This window comes from Hemitrygon akajei, chromosome 8, assembly GCF_048418815.1.
Source record: "Hemitrygon akajei chromosome 8, sHemAka1.3, whole genome shotgun sequence".
Classification (NCBI taxonomy): Eukaryota; Metazoa; Chordata; class Chondrichthyes; order Myliobatiformes; family Dasyatidae; genus Hemitrygon; species Hemitrygon akajei.
Genome location: NC_133131.1, coordinates 96,280,201 through 96,301,991, shown reverse-complemented (window position 1 = coordinate 96,301,991; position 21,791 = coordinate 96,280,201). Strand labels below are relative to the sequence as shown.

The 21,791-nt window shown below is 38.6% G+C and overlaps 1 protein-coding gene across 1 annotated transcript; it reads right to left on the bottom strand.

Moving 5' to 3' along the window:
• Positions 1–5,685: 5,685 nt before the first annotated feature.
• LOC140732078 (BPTI/Kunitz domain-containing protein-like) lies at positions 5,686–21,327 on the bottom strand. The gene is made up of 5 exons (XM_073054220.1): positions 21,216–21,327; positions 19,890–20,060; positions 14,309–14,479; positions 8,169–8,198; positions 5,686–6,004 (listed from the first exon to the last, which is right to left on the bottom strand). The coding sequence occupies exons 1-4, from the start codon at positions 21,232–21,234 to the stop codon at positions 8,188–8,190; spliced, it is 372 nt and encodes a 123-aa protein (XP_072910321.1). The 5' UTR covers positions 21,235–21,327; the 3' UTR covers positions 5,686–6,004; positions 8,169–8,187.
• Between the last annotated feature and the right edge of the window lie 464 nt (positions 21,328–21,791).

Below are 21,791 nucleotides of genomic sequence, written 5' to 3'. Positions count from 1 at the left end.
TAATGGTGCATAGTCCCCTGAAGTTGGAATCTCATGTGGATAGGGTGGTGAAGAAAGCTATTGGTATGCTGGCCTTTATAAATCAGAGCATTGAGTATAGGAGTTGGGATGTAATGTTAAAATTGTACAAGGCATTGGTAAGTCCAAATCTGGAGTATTGTGTACAGTTCTGGTCACCGAATTATGGGAAAGATGTCAACAAATTAGAGAGAGTACAAAGGAGATTTAGTAGAATGTTACCTGGGTTTCAGCACCTAAGTTACAGAGAAAGGTTGAACAAATTAGGTCTTTATACTTTGGAGCGTAGAAGTTTGAGGGGGGACTTGATAGAGGTATTTAAAATTATGAGGGGGAAAGATAGAGTTGACTTGGATAGGCTTTTTCCATTGAGAGTAGGGGAGATTCAAACAAGAGGACATGAGTTGAGAGTTAAGGGGCTAAAGTTTAGGGGTAATGTGAGGGAGAACTTCTTTACTCAGAGAGTGGTAGCTGTTATTGGAGTATAAAAGTATAAACTTTAACTATGAAGTCAGTTATTGTATAAACTTTAACTATGAAATCAGTTATTTGCTATGAATGTACTCAACTTAGTAGAATGAAATCTTAGGAATGTAGAGGTAACTAAAGAGCTAAAGAAATGTAGATTAGAACATTGCTCAGTTCTGAGTTTTCCTATTTGCTATGCATGTACCCAATTTGGTAAGAGACTGCAGTCTGAAGATGACAATGGTGTGTTAAAGAAAGGTAGCTAAGAGATGTAGATTAGAACATTGCTCAGTTCTGAGTTTATTATTTTCTATGCATGTATCCAATTTGGTAGGAGACAGCAGTCTTAAGATGACAATGGTGTGTTAATGAGAGGTAGCTACAGAAAGAGCTTGCTATTTGCTATGCATATATCTTAAGAATGTAGAAGACAATAGTATGTTAATGAGAGGCAGCTAAAGAGATGTAGATTGGAACATGGTTGGGTCAGTGGGTAGAAACAATAGGGACAAGATAGTACGTTGATATGCAACTATAGCAACTGGACCAGGAGATTGCTTTAAAAGCTGCTGTGTCCGAGGATCGGTGGGCAATCAGCGACTAGCTCAATGACTGTCTCAGCTTTGATTTGCAAATTAAAGTTTAACCCTTCTTGAAGAATCTTCTGCGTCTCTTGGTCATTTGTAAAGCACGAAAAACCACGACACTGTGTGGAATAAGCTTCCAGTAGAAGTGGTAGAGGCAGGTTTGATATTGTCATTTAAAGTAAAATTGGATAGGTATATGGTCAGGAAATGAATGTAGGGTTATGGGCTGAGTGCAGGTAGGTGGGACTAGGTGAGAGTAAGTGTTCGGCTCGGACTAGAAGGGCCGAGATGGCCTATTTCCATGCTTTATTTGTTATATGGTTATATGGTTAAATACTACCCGGCAATCTAAAATAATTTCTTTAGCCTTTTGAGTCCTTTGTCATATCTTCTGCCTTCAGCCATACCTTCACATATCCCATCCTCACATCATCCCACTGGAATCTCAATAGGGACCTGCTCTCTATCAACATTAAACTGCCAAACCGTACAATTTTTCTGATCAAAACTCAAACCTGCTTTCCTCATAAAATCACTTCCCAGAATCTGTTCTGAAGCAGTTGGCAAGTCGATGAACACAGCTGAGTGGAGCACACTAAGCTGTCCCAACTGTTTGTTCAGGGATGTAGTTAGCTTCCTTACTTGTGAGAGTCCGGTAAATCCAGTTAAAGTAATAGCATCTTGTATCTCCCAACTTGATACATTGAATGTGGAATGTGAAATACATCTTCTTCCACCAGGCCATCAGAGTGATTGATTCATGCTGATACAATTGTATTTCTATGTTATATTGACTGTCCTGTTCTACATACTATTCATTATAAATTGCACATTTAGACAGAGATGTAATGTAAATAACATAATGTATATGAAGGATGTAAGTAATAAAGTCAATTCAGTTCAATAGAAACATTTCCATGGGGATCTGGTATTCATTACAGGGAGAATGCAAGTATTCTGACCTCGTCCTCAACCACCTCCTGTACTAGGTGGCGCTGTTGAGTGCGAAGGCTGCATCTCCTTTCATTCTGCCACTGTACACCCTGTTCTCTTACAGCCATCTTCGAACCCATTTCCCCTTATCCTCTTTAGTACATTCCTTTCTTACTTCCTTTTCCCATACTCATATCACCCTTCTGAGAACCTAAGCTACAAACTGTGTGGGATCTGCAGGGTCAAACATTTCACCCACTCTTCTGATCTCCTCAATACTGTGTGGTACCAAGATCCTCAGCCAGTACTTACTGGGTTGAGTCAAATTCTGCCTGTCCAAATTAGGACCATAAACTCCAAAGAAAACCATCCACAACTTCATCACAAATGCAGTGCGGTGTTCCCCTTTCTACTGTCTGTACTTAGGCAAAGCCTCCACTGGGTCACCTCAAGTAGTCCCTGCAGCTTCTAATATTGCCTCCTGCAAATTTCCCAGTGCCCCTTAGCCTTGTGCCTGTTCCTTTGGTAGGGCTGAGTGTAACACTGCGGAAAGACACAGAAGGGCTCACTTCCGATCCTCTGCTTCATCGAAGCTTTGATGCTGAATGCGCTGGTAAAGTTACCAAGAATCATCTCCCAGCCCACCCTTGTGTATTTGCAGCTACAACACTCAATTGCGCCACAGCGAAAGGGGTAGGACACCATGTCACAACTGGTCCTCCTGCATTCCCCTTTGCCACGGGCATCATTGGGGCAGTGGGTGTTGAAGGTTCCACCCCCTCTTGGAAAAATCCATTGGGAGGTGAGCCTCTTTCTTCCCCAATCATCCTCACTATCATAGTGTGTTGCCTCATACACTAAATTACCCCAATCTACATCACCATCACTGTCAGCCCTCGTACAAAATGCACGCATTACTCCTCTCTGAGCTGAGAGGTGACTCGGCAGCTTTTTGATCTGTTTTAAACACTTTGTGTGATCTGCGCTCCCCTTCTTCTCAGTTGCCTATTTGTGCAAGACATTCACAGCAGTCTGAAAATCCTGACACTGTTTTTCTATTTGTGTTCACCTTTTTATTCTCCTCTTCACTTTCTCTTGTCACCTATCCACACTGAGCCTGAAACTGACTCATATGTATCAAATTCACCTTGCCCTTCTCACTCAAAATTTCAATTTCTTTCCCAGCTTTCTCCACCCCTTTTCTGTCTCTAACTCCTCTCACTTACACAATTCCTCTGCCCATTTATGCTTTTCTCTCTCCACTTCAATTAGATTTCCCTGCACACATCAAATCAAGTCATTTTTTACTGTCATTTCAACCGTATCTGCTGGTATAGTACACAGTAAAACTGAGACAATGTTTTTCAGGACCATGGTGCTACATGAAACACTACAAAAACTACACTGAACTACATAAAAACAACACAGAAAAAAACTACACTAGACTACAGACCTACCCAGGACTGCATAAAGTGCACAAAACAGTGCAGGCATGACAATAAATAATAAAGAAGACAGTAGGCACAGTAGTGGGCAGTAAGCTGGTGTCAGTCCAGGCTCTGGGTATTGAGGAAGTCTGATAGTTTGGGGCAAGAAACTGTTACATAGTCTGGTCGTGAGAGCCCGAATGCTTCGGTGCCTTTTCCCAGACGGCAGGAGGGAGAACACTTTGTATGAGGGTTGCATGGGGTCCTTCATAATGCTGTTTGTTTTTTGGATGCAGCGTGTAGTGTAAATGTCCGTATTGGCAGGAAGACAGACCCCGATGATCTTCTCAGCTGACCTCACTATCCGCTGCAGGGTCTTGCGATCCGAGATGGTGCAATTTCCGAACTGGGCAGTGATGCAACTGCTCAGGATGCTCTCAATACAACCCCTGTAGAATGTGATGAGGATGTGGGGGTGGGAGATGGACTTTCCTCAGCCTTCGCAGAAAGTAGAGACACTGCTGGGCTTTCTTTGCTATGGAGCTGGTGTTGAGGGACCAGGTGAGATTCTCCACCAGGTGAACACCAAGAAACTTGGTGCTCTTAATGATCTCTACCGAGGAGCCGTTCCATTATAACCATAATCTTGCTGCATCATGTTCTGGACTCAAACCCACCAGTGGCCATACTATCCTGATTGACAATCTGGACATCAGCCCCAACTGTACTCTGCATCCACAGCTTGCAGTCTGGAAAACTGAGAGAGACAACTGCCAACCTATCAAAATTGGATGCTGGATTTTGGAGTTTTAGAAAGTTTCTTAAGAATATTGATAGAGACATTTGACTAATTTTGAAAATGCTTATTCAAAGAGTAATCCTATTCCCTCTGTCAAATGGACAAGGAGAGCGAGAAATCCATTTGGTTTTCTCCACGCAAGTTTGAATCTGACCAAAAATATTTTTCCAATATTTCCTGTTTTCGAAGAGCAAGGCGTTTCACTTTAAGGACAAACCAGGGTGGGACATGCACATTGCACAGTAGGGCACACGGCAAAACAAAGATCTGCAGCTTGGGAGAATGAGGGGAGATGTGACAGAGTATACAAAATTATGAGGGATAAATGCAAGCAGGTGTTTTCCACTGATGCTGGGCAAGACCAGAACTAGAGGTCATAGGTTAAATATGCAACGTGGAATATTTAAGTGGAATCTGAGTTGGATCCTCTTCTATCAGAGAGCAGTGCCAGTGTGGAACAAGCTGCCAGTGGACGTGTTATCATCAGGTCTGACTGCAATATTTAAAAGAAGTTTGGATTACCACATGGACTATGAGGGGCCGTACTCCAGGTGTGAGACAATTGGACTAGGCAGAATAACAGTTTGGCATGGACTAGATGGGCTGACAGTCCTGTTCCTCCAATGTACTTCTCCAAAACTCAATAAATTTTAGAGCCATGAAGTGATAGAATCATGTAACACAAATACAGACCCCTTTGGTTCTCCATGTTTGTGCTGGCCAAAAGGGATTGATGCACCATCAATAACTCTCAGATACGGGAGGTGAACGATAGGCTTTTATTAGCAGCAAAACGGAGCACGGCATCTCGGAGACTGAGGGGGGGAGCAGTGCCTCCAATCGCCTTTATACAGGGGTCTGTGGGAGGAGCCACAGGAGCAGTCAGCAGAGGGGCATGTCCAGACAGGTATACATAGTTTACCACAGGGATCACCAAGCCCTGGGAGAATATGAAATCTGCACCCAGAAGCATTGGAGACCAAGATTAATTCTGTGTGTGATTGTAGATGTGAGGCAGCAGCTCCCCCAGCTGTGTCACTGCATTCTTACAGATTTATATTTACTTACAAAACTAGTATGATTCACAGTTTTTCTTTAACAAATAATTTTCACCTGGAAAACTTCATTTAGTTTGAATAGCTTATGGTCAAACAGATAACATGCCCATTTTACGAAGGACTGTATTTGCAGCAGAGGATTTCAGAATGTGCCTTACAACAAGCCTTTAGCCAAAAGGTTATGTAACTCAATAAATTATTAACACAAATTTAGTGTTGTGAATACAGAAAATGTGGGATACGGAGAATTACTGCAGAACTGTTCATACCATTTTCCTAAAGTTGTAATGTGTATTGAAGTGCTGTGGCGAGGGAATTCAGAAACGTGACCAAGTAACCTGCTGACTGACACAAATATATTCACACATCACATTGTCTACATGGAATGCCTTTATTTTATTATAATTTTAGCGATACACAATTTGTGAATAGAACTGTATGAACTGAAAAATGGAATATTCTCCACCATGGTAGAGTTTAGCGATAATCAACAGATTTAACATATTCTAAAGTGACAAAAATTTCAGCTCCACATTTCTTTATTAAATGCATCCAATTAAAGGTATGTGTGGATTAATATGCAGAATTTCAAGAGTAAAATTATTCAACACAATAATATTGATATTGTGAAGTTTTTCCCTTTGATGCTCACATCTCCATTTCTTAGCTCTGGCCACAAATGATACTGATTTCTCTGTCTCAACGGTACCATTTCTGTCACAAACACAATTAAGCAGAGGTTAAAATTAATGAGACAGAATTACACATTTTGGGAATTAAACTGAGAGTCTCTGTAATGCAAAGCATGATTTTTGCGAGGAATCAATAGGGTAAAGGCATTCTAATGAAGTGAAGGCAACTGAGAGCTTGCTTGGGTGACACAGAAATTGAGATAAAGGCTGGACACATTATGCACCAAAATTAGTAAGATTTACATCTACAATTCCTCCATTTTGAATGTGTGCACTTCTCACTTTACTACCAGCAGAATGGTGTGAAGTTACCAGAAACAGAGATAAGGATCTTGGGAAAAATGAAAGGTCTGAAGGCAGACAAGTCACCTGGATCAGATGGTCTACACTCCAGGGTTCTGAAAGAGGTGGCTGACAAGATTGTAGAGGCATTAGTAATGACCTTTCAAGAACTAGATTCTGGAAAATTGCAAATGTCACTCCACTTTTCAAGAAGGGAGAGAGGGAGAAGAAAGGAAACTATAGGCCAATTAGTCTGACCTTAGTGGTTGGGCAGATGATAGAGTCGATTATCAAGGATAAGGTCTCAGAGAACTTGGAGGTACATGATTAAATAGGCTGTAGTCAGCATAGTTTCCCGCATGGGAAACTCTTGCCTGACAAATCTCTAGGAATACTTTGAAGAAATAACAAGCAGGATAGACAAAAGAGAACTCTGTACCTGGATTTTCAGCAGGCCTTTGACAAGGTCCCACACACAGGTCTGCTTAAGATGCTAAAAGCCCATGGTATCACAGAAAAGATACAGCATGGATAAAGCAGTGGCCGGTTGGCAGAAGACAAAGAGTGGGAATAAAGGGAGTATTTTCTGGCTGGCTGCCAGTGACTAGTGGTGCTCCACAAGGGTTTGTGTTGGGACTGATTCCTTTTATGTTACATGTCAATGATCTGGATGATGGAATTAATGGCTTTGTTGCAAAGTTTGCAGACGATCTGAAGAAAGGTAGGGGGGAGGTAGTTTTGAGGAAGTAGAGAAGCTATAGAAGGACATGGATTAGGAGAATGGGCACAGAAATAACAGATGAAATACAGTATTGGCAAGTGTATGATCATGCACTTTGTTAGAAGAAATGAAAGGGTTAACTATTTCCTAAATGGAGAAAAAAAAAACAGAAACTGAGGTGCAGAGGAACTTGAGAGTCCTTCTGAAGGAATCCCTAATGTCTAATCTGTAGATTGAGGCTGAGGTGAGGAAGGCAAATGTGATGTTAGCATTCATTTCAAGACTACAATACAAAGCAAGGATGTCCTGTTGAGATGTTATAAAGCACTGGTGAGGCCTCACTTGGGGTATTGTGAGCAATTTTGGGCCGATTAGAAAGGATATGCTGAAGCTGGACAGGGTTCAAAGGAGGTTCACAAAATTGATTCCAGGATTGAAAGGCTTGTCACATGAAGAGCTCTGGGCCTATATGCACTAGAAGTCAGAAGAATGCGGGGTGATCTCATTGAAACCCGTCAAATGGTGAAACGCCTTGAGAGAGTAGATGTGGAGAGGAGGTTTCCCATGATGGAAAAATCCAAGGCCAGAGGACACAGAATCCGAATGTAGGGGCATCTTCTGGGGGGAATTTCTTTAGCCAGAGAGTGGTGAATATGTGCAATTCTTTGCTACAGGCAGCTGTGGAGGCCAGGTCTTGGGTATATTTAAGGTAGAAGTTGACAGATTCTTGATTGTTCAGGGTATGAAGGGACAGGGGAAAGGCAGGAGATTGGGCTGAGTGGAATATTTGATCAGACATGATGAAATGTCAGAGCAGACTCAAAGGGCTAAATAGCCTAATTCTGTTCCTATAATTTATGGTCTTGTGGAACAGCGATTTAGTCTGTGGGCTTCTACCACAAACCTTGAAAATATATTTTTTTTAAATACATGTTTCTCCCTTATAATATTTCCTGCAAGGTTAAAAAAAATCTCCACTCTTGGAATAATCTCAGAGGTTTGGATATACAGCAAGTTGTAAGGCCAGTTCATAGGTCCAAAAGAATTGGAGACAGTTTGGTTTAACTAAATACAAAAATATTGTAACATGTATCGATGCTGCAATTAAGATCTTGCAAAAAGCAACAGGAGATCAACATTTTTGAACTCCTTACAATGTTGACTACTTCATCGAGGTACTTACATATAGCAGAAATGTCCCTTTATTTCGCTTCTGTAAAAATGAAAATGAACAGGTGAATACTGAAGTTCTCAAATTACCTATTATTTTACCAACCCTGAAAAAAAGAGCATCTGTGATTAGCAAATAATTGATTTAAGAATTTTTACATCTGAGCAGAATGAAATGTTGCTGTGTGCATTAATTCAATGGTACAGATTTTAGTAATTTTATCCCAGTGAGGTATTAAACGATCAATTTAAACTAAAGGAAGAGTTTGTTAGGGGTGTACTATAGACCAAACAGCCAAAGAAAAAAAGGAACAGATGAAAAGGTAAATAGCAATATGTTCAAAACAGGATTATAGTAGAATGGGATTTCAATTTCCAAAACATTAACTGAGATTGCTTTAGCATTAAAGACTCGGGAAAGGTGTGGAGGTAGGTGTAAGGGCATCATTTCTGAGATGTGTCTAGGACAGCTTTTTGACTCAGCTTGAGTCAGAGTACAATACAGTATGAAACAAGAATTTTTGGAGATAGTGATTGTTGTGTATTTAATATCGCAATAATATTTGAGTAATCTTGTATCATTTGATGAAGCATTCTTGTTCAGTTAAATAATTTATTACAGGTTAAAGGTAAAAATACATTACATACATAATTACATAAGTGCTCACCTCACTTAAAGTAAACACATGATTAGACCAGCATTTCCTTTGAAATAATTTAATATTTTGATGTTACATTTGAGATAAGATATTTTTAAAATGAACCCAAGAAGGCTACTGTTGAAGTGCAGTAAGATGTTCAAAATTTTAAAACCAGCAGTAAGGAATGTTAATTAAAATACGAGCAGTCAGCATGCGCTGACTATCGAAAAATGACAGAAAATGGGAAGAATTTGCAGGTCAGTAAAGCACAAGTACCAGGTGGTAATAATCAGAAATCGCTAATGGTTGGCTACGTCAAAGATTGACAAGTCTGATTACACAGCGGGTAACTGGCTCATGTATACTGAGCTACTGGGACAGTATATTGAAGCAAGTGAAATAGCCAGTGAAAAGTGCTCAGTTCTTTAAGTATGAAGACATACATTTTGCTTCAAAGTCTGATTGCTCCAAGCAAACCATCAGAAATGAGCTTTGGTGCTATTGGAAAATTTTTGCAGGAACACCAAGAACCAAATCCATTGTTAATTGCAAAATGATTTAGGTTTCATTAGCGGAATCCAAAAGGGGAATCCATTCAGATTACATGGCTGAATTGAAGAGATTGTCAGTTCGGTCATGGTCTCAACTAGGCATTGACAGATCATTTAGTTTGCAGAATCTTAGGCTACATCCACACTAGACCAGATAATTTTGAAAAAGCCGGTTTCGCATAAAAACGATAGGCATCCACACTGTGCTTTTTTGAAAATATCTCTATCCACATTGAAACGGAGATTTTGGCAAATCTCCTCCTGCCTAGCATGCGCAGGATACACCTACAGAAAACAAGCAACACGTTTCGTGTTGAATCTCGCCGTAAAAGTGTGCTTTTGTGTAGTTACAGACTAGAAAAACTTTAAACGATGGACAGCTGTTGGCTTTCGCACAGGAGAGCTTAAAACTAAAAAAAACAAATACTGGAGTGTACGGAGGCAACTGACAGGGAGTTCATGGACAGATTGACCCGGCTGACGACAAACATTGAAACACTGACTAACTCTGTTGCATTAATAAAGCACCTTGTTAAATGTATAAAACATTTCTGCATCAGTGTTATCTTGTATTTCCATGCAATGTTACATTAGGCTGTTACACATCTATTGTCAGAGAAGTGTTCCTGGACCAGGTGAGATTGTATTTTGAGATTTGAGATTGAGATTTCTAAGTCTCCTGGCTTCAGTCTCGTTGCCGTCTGTTCTGAAATTGTTAGGCTGCATTCAAGAAAACAATCAAATAGCACGCTGCCGTCAGACAGCATTTTCAAAAGTCTCCGGTTATCCTGTCCACACTGATCTGTCTGAGCAGCATTTTCAAAAAATACCTGCCCTGGAAAGCGTTTCTGAAAAGCTCCGGTTTCGGGGGACGAAAATGCCGTTTTAGTGTGGACAGAGGGTAAAAACGAAGAGAAAAAGCTTTGGTTACGGATTTATCCAGCGTAGTGTGGATGTATCCTTAAAGCCAAAGAAACCTTTAAAAATAGTTCCTAACTGAAGAACAACTTGCATTTAAATGAGCATTTGAGATCACTGTTACAATGGAAACCTCAGACAGAATTGCAGTCAGGAATGAAAGTGAGAAAAAATTTCCAAGTCTAAACAGAAACCAGCCTGGCAAAATGAATAGTGTTACTGATATGGCAGGGGAGTCACATACACAAACAAATGCAGTTAAAGGCAAAAGTTACAGAGAATGCAACAAGTAGGACACATGCAAAGAGCATGTCGGAAAGACAAAAATAAATGGATGGTTCAGGGAGAAGAAAGAGCTAAAGAGTCAACTTGCAGTTTGAAAGAGAGCACTAATCTGCATGCAGTTGATGAAAAATCTGACAATGATGAGACTGACACAGGGCTGTGTAGCCTTGAGATCTACCATATGAAAAGGAAGAAATGACAAGCAATATGACTTGTACTAGAATGGAATGGCAAGTTATTTAAAATGAAATTGGACACTAGTTCGGCTGTTTCAGTCATCCCACAAAATGAGTGTGAACAGCATTTTGAAGATTCTAAACTGAAGCATTCAGATATGCAACAAAGAACTTGTACTGGAGAAAACACAATTCCTGAGGGATTGACAATGAAATACAACAACCACAAGCCGCATTGGGCTCGTATGTGGTAAAAACAGAAGGACCAGCATTTTGGGAGCATGAATAGCTGAGACAACTACAACTTGATTTCAGATCCCTCCACAATTTACATGCCACAACCCCTGCAATGAAGCCAACTGAAAGCCAATTAAGAAGTGTACTGGATGTTAAAGAATGACATTGGAAAACTCCACCATATTAAAGGGCAAAATATTGTTAAATGAATGTACCACACCCAAACCTTAAAGCCTATCCAGTTCCTTATACCACTGGTGATAAAGATACCAGTGAGCTAGGTCATCTGGAGTCTGAAGTAATTCTTTTCAAAGTCGAGTGCAGCCCATCTACAATGGTTATGGCCCAGGACAGAAGATATCTTCACAAGCCTGTCTGGAGGAAAACACTTCAGCAAAGTGTACGTAGCTGAGTCCTACCTATGGGTGAAGATGGAAGAGACCATCTTCACCATAAATATTCACAAAGGATTTTATTATTGTAACAAAGGCTTATTTTTGGAGGAGGAACTGCACTTGCACTCTGGTAGAAACCACTTGTTTAATTTCTTGTTTTAATTACACAGTTTCTGGCTCAGTTTCTTCCTCTTCTAGGTTCTGCAAGGTTGCCTAGGCACTCCATGTTATCAGAAAGACAACACTGTAAATGGTAAGGATGACAAGGAGCAGCTCGAGTACCTCAAGACAGTGTTAAAAATATTAGAGCATTGGCTCAGAGCCCAATGCAACAAGGGTTAATTATTTAAACCAAGCATCACTTACTGTGATCACACATTTGATGCACAAGAACTACACAACTATGCTGAGAAAATTCAAACCATGGAGGCAAAAGGATGCATCAGATTTGTAGTTTGTTTCTAGGATTTAATCAATGACTATAACAGGTTCCTGCCAAACCGGGCTACTGTACTCCACTCCTTGAACTCAATACTGCAGATCGGGAGGAAATGGCGAAGGGCAAAGCGTGAGATGCAAGTACTTGACAAGATTAAGGACAAAACTGGACCACTCTCCTACACGATGGAGTTTGCAGTTGATATCATCAGCAGTCGCATCAATCAGTTGAGGAGGGCAGAAAGTTGACTACTGCTATCAGAACCACTTCCTGCAGTCTCAGAGTAGGCTCCAGAACCTGGGATGATTCACAGCCACAAGTCTCACCTGCCAGCAGAGTGATCCCCTTGTCAGGAAAGGCATTATCCCACAAGAGTAAGAAAACCTTCACAATGATTAAATCTTTAGGCCCAAGTGTGACAATTTAAAATTTAATATGTTGTTGATATCTATATATTAGTTGTATTACATAGTGTTCTGTGCATGTAGTTGTGATGCATTCTGTTGAATTGGAGATAACAGCTAAGCAAGGAGGAGTGTTGTGTATTTAATATTTCAATATTTGAGGAATCTTGTATTTGTATTGATTAAGCAAACTTGTTTAAATAATTATGGGTTTTATGCATAAATACATCACATCAGGGTACAGATACTAAAGCCTGAAATCATGTACCATTAGTCAGAGACCAATTACTATTAACTCCAGGACGGTTTCTAACCTAGATAAAAAATGATTAACTTCCTCCCATCTATGATAAGATGGGCTTTTGACCTCACAATCTACATCATTTATGGCCTTTCACCTTATCATCTACCTGCTCTGCACTTTCTCTGCAATTGTAACACTTCATTCTGCATCCTCTTTTCCTCGTACCACCTCACTGCATTGTTGTAATGAATCGATCTATCTGGGTGCGATGCAAGACAAATGTTTCACTGCAGCACAGGCCATGTGACAGCAATAAACCAATTTACCTAATTTAGCATGTCATCCATGTGCCTGACTCCAGATTCCAGAAACAAGGCCTACACTCACTTTGGCAAATCTGGACATTGTAAAGACTCCTCCACTGGACTATTTTATTGACTGCTGTTCTTCTTTCAACCAAGAATTCCAAGAAAAATCACCACCAAACTCTGAGACTGGGACTAAACCCTTCCCTTTACAAGTGATCCTTACCAACAGACTGCAGCAGCAGCAAAACCTCTGCCAAGATTATTCTCAACACTGATGCCCCACACACCACAAGTCAAAAGTGGCAAGCAGTCTTAATTCCAGGATATCAGTTTATTTTCATATATAAACAAACATACAAATACCAAGTAAACAAATAAAGAGCTGAGAAATGATGTTGGGGTGGGAAGGGGTGTGAGACAAAAGAATACAGATGGTGCTTCTGAAAAATCTATCACATAGATATAAAAGAAAACTTCTTAGTGATACATTAATGGGTTATATGATTAGAACAGTTACATCATGTGGGTAATGTGCTAATACTTAGCATGAAAAATGAGAAAGCTATAAACCGTTAGTTAATCTGCTATACCGCTTTCTGCCAGGGAGATTGAAAAATACACGCGTCTGTTAAAAAGTACAAATCTTATACAAAATACGTAACCAACAGACTGCAATCAGAGACAGTAACACCTCTGCCATGACTTTGTTCAACACTGATGCCCCACAGATCACCTCATCTGCAACCCCCTACTCTACATCTTTTACACTTATGATGACAAGTAGTCTTTTCATTATATATTGATATAGCACAATCTTCCTTCATTCAGTGTACTGATAGATACCTATTATTATATGATTTAAGATCTTGGCTTAAGTTCAGGATTCTAGAACGGGTACATTCAACATCATGTGTGAAAGTATTTTAAAACAAGACAGCATTAGCATTTATATGAGAGAGCATAGTGAGACAATGGGATTTTCAAAATTGGGAGATACATAATAAATACTAAATTCAGTAATTACTGAATTAGTTATACAGTCTTTAGATAAAATCATTAAAAACAAGCTTTCAAAAGAATAATGTCAAATGTTTCAAAATTATTAACAGGGAAGATGAAAAATAAATTTCTTGTCATTTTAAATGTAAAATGATATTGCCTTAGTATAACTGGAAGTTGAAGAGTACTTGGCTGTGTCTCCCAGGTTCTTGACTGGTCAGACTCTTTGAAATTGTTCCACTGTGCAAGAACTCTTTCCTTCTTAAACACAAGAAATTCTGCAGATGCCAAAAATCCAGAGCAAAACACACAAAGTGCTGGAGGAACTCCATAGGTCAGGCAGCATCTATTCAGATGAATAAACAGACATTTTGGACCAAGACTTGCTGAAATGTCTCAGCCTGAAAAGTTAAACACTTATTTCTCTATAAATGCTGTCTGACCTGTTCTGTGTCTTGCTTTTTGTTACATTCTCTTTCCTTCATCAGGGGAGTATAGGTATTTTGGAAATGTTTTCTTGTTGAAGCAGAACAAAAATAATGTTTTAGGAACTTACTTGAACTTCTTTCACATTGTAGCATGCATTCACTTAGCAACTTATACTTGTTCTGATTGCCACCGCAGCCACCATACAGAAACCTCTCGCATAACCCAGTTTCCGTATTGTAGTAATAGTAAGGGGAAAAGTTTTCACACGGCCCTATTACTTTTGGGTCTGAACAGTAGTCTAGAACAAGAAAAGGACAAAGTGATTAACTGTAGTGTTTGTAAAACTGTAATACCATACCAAAACATAGGTCTCAATGTCAAGATACAAGAAGCAATTGAAATACAAGTTACTATTTAGTAAAAGTACTGCCAAAAATAGAATTTACAACATGATTGTCATATTTAGCCAGTTTACAATCAACATAATCTATCAGCACTGCATGCAGAGCTTCAGAAAGGAAAATCTGACAGATACTTTTTTAAAAAATAACCATAATGTAAAAAATAATCTTTGGTATTTTACCAATAAATACAAAAATAGAGCTAGAAACAGAATTGAAGATGTGTTTTATGACTTTAGCCAGCGTAAAGTTAATGTACATTGGGCTTTTCTACTCTTCATTCATCTTCAACTGGGATTTCACCAAATGCCTCTGTGCAGGTCAAATGCTGTGCTAGAGCACATTTCATCTTGTTAATAATGAACTTACTTTAAGAAGTTCAGGCTGACAGTCATTGTTTATCATGCATCCCCCAAATATTGATTATACTAATGTTTAGAAAAGTTTCCAACTATTTGCCCCCTGAGGCAGACTGACTGAACCGTGGTTACTCAGTCTCCGGTTTTCTCCCTTTTTAAACAATGGCACCACATGACCAAGTGTCCAGTTCTCTGATACCAAGCCTGTAACTGATGAACAGTCACAAATTATTATTAAAACCTTAACTATTTCCTCCCTTGCATCCTTTTTGGGTCTGGGGTCCACTCCATCTGTAAAATGCCTCATGAAAATATTATCTGAGCAGGGTCAACACAGATGGATTTAAGTCCATTTGTGATAACAAGAAATGGGATTTTCACATTTTAAAATCACTTAACACAGGTTAACATTAGTCAAACAATATTTCTGAAATGCCTAGAAGCAAAATCAAAGGGATTATGATAAATATTTTGAGGTCCAACAGAGGACACATTTGAATATTGTAATTCTGCAGTTTTATATTGTGTCACACTAAATCTAAGTTTATAGGCAACATGTTGTTTGCAATCATTCTGCAATAAGTTAACATTACTCAAAAATATTTTGATATGTTTTGAACGAATACCAAAAGGATTATGTTACTAACCAATTTGAAATTCAACAGAGGAGAAATTTGAATATTACACATTGCATTTTATAGTGTTACGCAATTCAGATTGTTGGCTATTCAATCTATATTAGAAGATGTTACGGAAACCTGAAGTCTTTCTTATCATGTTCTTCTTGTTCTTAATGCTGATGGATCTAAAGTAGGAAAATCTGCTTGAATAAAATCTGACCACAGTACATCATACATTCATTCATTCTCTGAAACTCAGTGTTCACTTTATTAGGTACCAGTGGTCTTTGTGGTCTTTGTGGAATTAGTACCTAAAGCTAAATGATTCAGTTTCAGTTGACACTTTTAAACACCAGCTCAAAACCTTTATATTTAACCTTACTTTTAAAGAACATGTTGTCTTTTATTTTCATGTTAATTTTTAGCCTTTATTTTAATGTTTAATTTACCCCTTGGTAAAGCACATTGAACAACACTGCCAATACGAAGAGAGCTCAATAAATAAAGTTGTTATTAGTGTTTCTGCCACATATTGGCTGATTAGATATTTGCATTAATGAGCAGGTGTATCTAATAAAGAGGGCACTGAATGTATATCAATTCCCATTGGCTAGGCAACACAATGTGTAAATGTGTGTGTGCGAGAGAGATATGTTTATGGAAATTACATTAAAACATCCCTTAACCCCACCCTGCCTACAAAAAATACAAGATGTTATATTTAACTTTGTGCAAGTTTAAAGATTACCTGGTAAACCAACTTGAAATAAAAAATATCGCCACATTTCCTTTCTGATGCTTTGCAACTTTGAGTGATTAGATTGATTTTTTTTCTGTCTCTGCACTAAAAGAGGCTGTGATGCTACACCAACACTCAATTTTCCTCTAAACACATGGAAAATATATTCGCTGTAACTTAGGGAACAATGGTGATATAAACATCGCAAGTCTTGTCATTTCCACAGCCTTGTGTTTTTTAAAAATTAACACTAAACAGGAAACACAGTTGTTTTTTTTAAACAAATTCTAATCATTACTGCAATTTTCCCAGCACGTCTAACCATTTTTCTAAATGGGTTACCTTTTCCTTCTGCGTAACATGGTAGAGAGAGCAACAAAATGCAGCTGATTAGGGCGACGATGCCCCATTTCGTGGTTGTTCAGCCGGTGTGAGTTGCCTTGTTCACTCTGTGTCCGGGATTACAGTCTGTTCTGAGTATGTGTTCTCACTGACTGACTCCAAGACGTCACATTTATACAGCACGGTTTACTACTTCTGCGCTCAGCTTTCCATGTGGACCCAACTGGAAAACGAATGGCACCAACCTCAATCCCGATTAGGATCTTCGGGGCTGACGGCTGCGGATTCAGATTTTATAGATACTGATTGGCAATCATTAATTTCCAAATTATTGCTTATTTTATCTCTGAGATAATGTCATACAATAGAGAAGCAGGTTCTTCTGGCCCAGATAGTCCCTCTCTCCATTCAGTCGAGAAGAAGGGTTTCGGTCCAAAACGTTGATTGTTTACTCATTTTCATAGATGCTGCCTGGCCTGTTGCGTTCCTCTAGCATTTTGTGTGAGTTATTTTAAGTTGTTCTCCATGGCTGCATTTTCAGCCTCACCTCTTATACAACATGTTGTACATCTCAGTGCTACTGCAATTGAAGAATAGACCTAAAAGAGCTGATTTAGATGCCTGTGAAAGAACATATCTTTCCTTTGTTTGGAGTTCTATACTGCAAGCCACAAGACATAGGTTCTGAATTAGACCATTCAGCCCAAAGAGTATGCTCCAGCAAGCAGAATTTATAATCAGAATTAAAATGCATCAAAGCAAGAAACAAAATTTGCTAGTTAAAATGGGTTATCAGATTAATGTTGCTCATATCTTTCTGTATCAAGAATACGCTCTTTTACTACCAAAGGAATTTAAAATAGAACACTTGATCATCAACAGGAAGCAACCCTATCTTTGACCGTATGATGGAGGGAAGGTCAGTAACACAAGTGCTGAAAACGGTTGGGCTTAGAAAGCAGCTCTGAGATATCTACAACAATGTCCTGAAATCAAGATGATTGACCTTCAACAACTAGAAATAATGTTTCTTTGAGTGATGTATCCTTTCAGCCATTGAGTTCTGTTTGACGGGGGCACATTGATGCTTCACTCTGGGATATACCGTACACTCATTCAATCACGCTGTCATGATCAGAATCAGGTTTAGTATCACCAGCATAGGTCATGAAATTTGTCTGATCACATCACCTCTGGAACTGAGCTCCTTTGTCTTTGGATCAAAGCTGCCGTGAAATATAGGGATAAATGGTTCTAACAAAGGCCAGACTGTGTAGGTTATTGGTACAGTATGTGTTGTTCAGTACACTGTTCTTGATACATTCCTTCACTGGAATGATGGAGTGGTCACTTTGCATTCACCTTGCTTTCCCAGTCTGGACAAATATCTGTATTTTCTGATAGACACCAGTTCTATAGCAGTCCTCGAACAGCTTGTGAAGAGGCTGGAACAGCTAGTTCTGGTTAGGCAATGTCAGGAACTATAGGCTTGGTGGATCCAGTGCACTCAGCCATTTCACAATACTGTACCTTTTGAATAGATCATACTGATGCAGGTTTGGTTTCTATGATGTGTGGGTGGGGTGGTGGAGGACAAAATACAAAACTTATCACCCACTCAGTATAACTGTTTAGAAATTCTTCAGCTTTGTTTCTTGCACTAATTGTTTCACATTGTCAGGGCACTGGAACTGGAATCCAATCGCAGACCCGGTACTGTGCACACAGTGATATTAATTGAGTAACAAATCCCGAGGTGCAAACAAAGTCAGTGTCGAAGTTCAGGCAGAGATCAAAACATCCAGAGAAATCCACAGACCAGGATCAGGAAACAGACAGAGTCGATATTCAGCCGGACAGAGTACGGATACAAATGCTGGAAAGGCTCAGGAAAACTCACTGGCACAATCTGGCAACAAACAAATGAAAACACAGGACTGAAATACACTGAGCAATACACAGAGAGACAGATGATAGGTGGAGCACAATGACACAGTCTTAATTCCAGGATATCAGTTTATTTTCATATATAAACAAACATACAAATACCAAGTAAACAAATAAAGAGCTGAGAAAGGATGTTGGTGGTGGGGAGGGGTGTGAGACAAAGGAATAAAGATGGTGCTTCTGAAAAACCTATCACATAGATGTAAAAGAAAACTTCTTAGTGATACATTAATGGGTTATATGATTAGAACAGTTACATCATGTGGGTAATGTGCTAATAGTTAGCCAATGAAAAATGAGAAAGCTATAAACCGTTAGTTAATCTGCTATACCGTTTTCTGCCAGGGAGTTTGAAAAATACACGCTTTTGTTAAAAAGTACAAATCTTATACAAAATACGTAACCAACAGACTGCAATCAGAGACAGTAACACCTCTGCCATGACTTTGCTCAACACTGATGCCCCACAGATCACCACGTCTGCAACCCCTTACTCTACATCTTTTACACTTATGACGACAAGTAGTCTTTTCATTATATATTGATATAGCACAATCTTCCTTCATTCAGTGTACTGATAGATACCTATTATTATATGATTTAAGATCTTGGCTTAAGTTCAGGATTCTAGAATGGGTACATACAACATCACGTGTGAAAGTATTTTAAAATAAGACAGCATTAGCATTTATATGAGAGAGCATAGTGAGACAATGGGATTTTCAAAATTGGGAGATACATAATAAATACTAAATTCCATAGTAATTACTGAATTAGATGTACAGTCTTTAGATAAAATCATTAAAAACAAGCTTTCAAAAGAATAATGTCAAATGTTTCAAAATTATTAACAGGGAAGATGAAAAATAAATTTCTTGTCATTTAAAATGTAAAATGATACTGCCTTAGTATAACTGGAAGTTGAAGAGTACTTGGCTGTGTCTCCCAGGTTCTTGACTGGTCAGACTCTTTGAAATTGTTCCACTGTGCAAGAACTCTTTCCTTCTTAAACACAAGAAATTCTGCAGATGCCGAAAATCCAGAGCAAAACACACAAAGTGCTGGAGGAACTCCATAGGTCAGGCAGCATCTATGCAGATGAATAAACAGACATTTTGGACCAAGACTTGCTGAAATGTCTCAGCCTGAAAAGTTAACTACTTATTTCTCTATAAATGCTGTCTGACCTGTTCTGTGTCTTGTTTCTTGTTACACTCTCTTTCCTTCATCAGGGGAGTATAGGTATTTTGGAAATGTTTTCTTGTTTAAGCAGAACAAAAATAATGTTTTAGGAACTTACTTGTACGTATTTCACATTGTACAATGCATTCATTTAGCTGCATAAACTTGTTCCCATTGCCACCGCAGCCACTATACATAAACTTCTCGCATTTCCGAGTTTTCGTATTGTAGTAATAGTAAGGGAAAGAGTGTTTGCACGGCCCTATTTCTTTTGGTTCTGAACAGCTGCCTAGAACAAGAAAAGTACGAAGTGACTAAGTGTAGCATTTGTAAAACTGTAATACCATACCAAAACATAGGTCTCAATGTCAAGATACAAGAAGCAATTGAAATACAAGTTACTATTTAGTAAAAGTACTGCCAAAAACAGAATTTACATGATTGTCATCTTTAGCCAGTTTACAGTCAACATAATCTATCAGCATTGCATGCAGAGCTTCAGAAAGGAAAATCTGATGGATACTTTTTAAAAAAATAACCATAATGTAAATAATAATCTTTGGTATTTTACCAATAAATACAAAAATAGAGCTAGAAACAGAATTGAAAATGTGTTAGATGACTTTAGCCAGCGTAAAGTTAATGTACATTGGGCTTTTCTACTCTTCATTCATTTTCAACTGGGACTTCATCAAATGCCTCTATGCAGGTCAAATGCTGTGCTAGAGCACATTTCATCTTGTTAATAATGAACTTACTTTAAGAAGTTCAGGCTGACAGTCATTGTTTATCATGCTTCCCCCAAATGTTGATTATACTAATGTTTAGAAATATTTCCAACTATTTGCCCCCTGAGGCAGACTGACTGAACCGTGGTTACTCAGTCTCCGGTTTTCTCCCTTTTTAAACAATGGCACCACATGACCAAGTGCCCAGTCGTCTGATACCAAGCCTGTAACTGATAAACAGTCACAAATTATTATCAAAACCTTCACTATTTCCTCCCTTGCTTCCTTTTTGGGTCTGGGGTCCACTCCATCTTTAAAATGCCTCATGAAAATATTATGAGCAGGGTCTCACTTAACACAAGTTAACATTAGTCAAACAATATTTCTGAAAAGCCTAGAAGCAAAATCAAAGGGATTATGATAAATATTTTGAGGTCCAACAGAGGACAAATTTGAATATTGTAATTCTGCAATTTTATATTGTGTCACACTAAATCTAAGTTTATAGGCAACATGTTGTTTGCAATCATTCTACAATAAGTTAACATTACGCAAAAATATTTTGATATGTATTGAACGAATACCAAAAGGATTATGTTACTAATCATTTTGAAATTCAACAGAGGACAAATTTGAATATTACACACTGCATTTTATAGTGTTACTCAATTCAGATTGTTGGCTATTCACTCTATATTAGAAGATGTTACGGAAACCTGAAGTCTTTCTTATCATGTTCTTCTTGTTCTTAATGCTGATGGATCTAAAGTAGGAAAAACTGCTTGAATAAAAACTGACCACAGTACATCATACATTCATTCATTCTCTGAAACTCAGTGTTCACTTTATTAGGTACCAGTGGTCTTTGTGGTCTTTGTGGAATTAGTACCTAAAGCTAAATGATTCAGTTTCAGTTGACACTTTTAAACACCGGCTCAAAACCTTTATATTTAACCTTGCTTTTAAAGAACATGTTGTCTTTTATTTTCATGTTAATTTTTAGCCTTTATATTAATGTTTAATTTACCCCTTGGTAAAGCACATTGAACAACACTGCCAATACGAAGAGAGCTCAATAAATAAAGTTGTTATTAGTGTTTCTGCCACATGATTGGCTGATTAGATATTTGCATTAATGAGCAGGTGTATCTAATAAAGAGGGCACTGAATGTATATCAATTCCCATTGGCTAGGCAACACTATGTGTAAATGTGTGTGTGCGAGAGAGATATGTTTATGGAAATTACATTAAAACATCCCTTAACCCCACCCTGCCTACAAAAAATACAAGA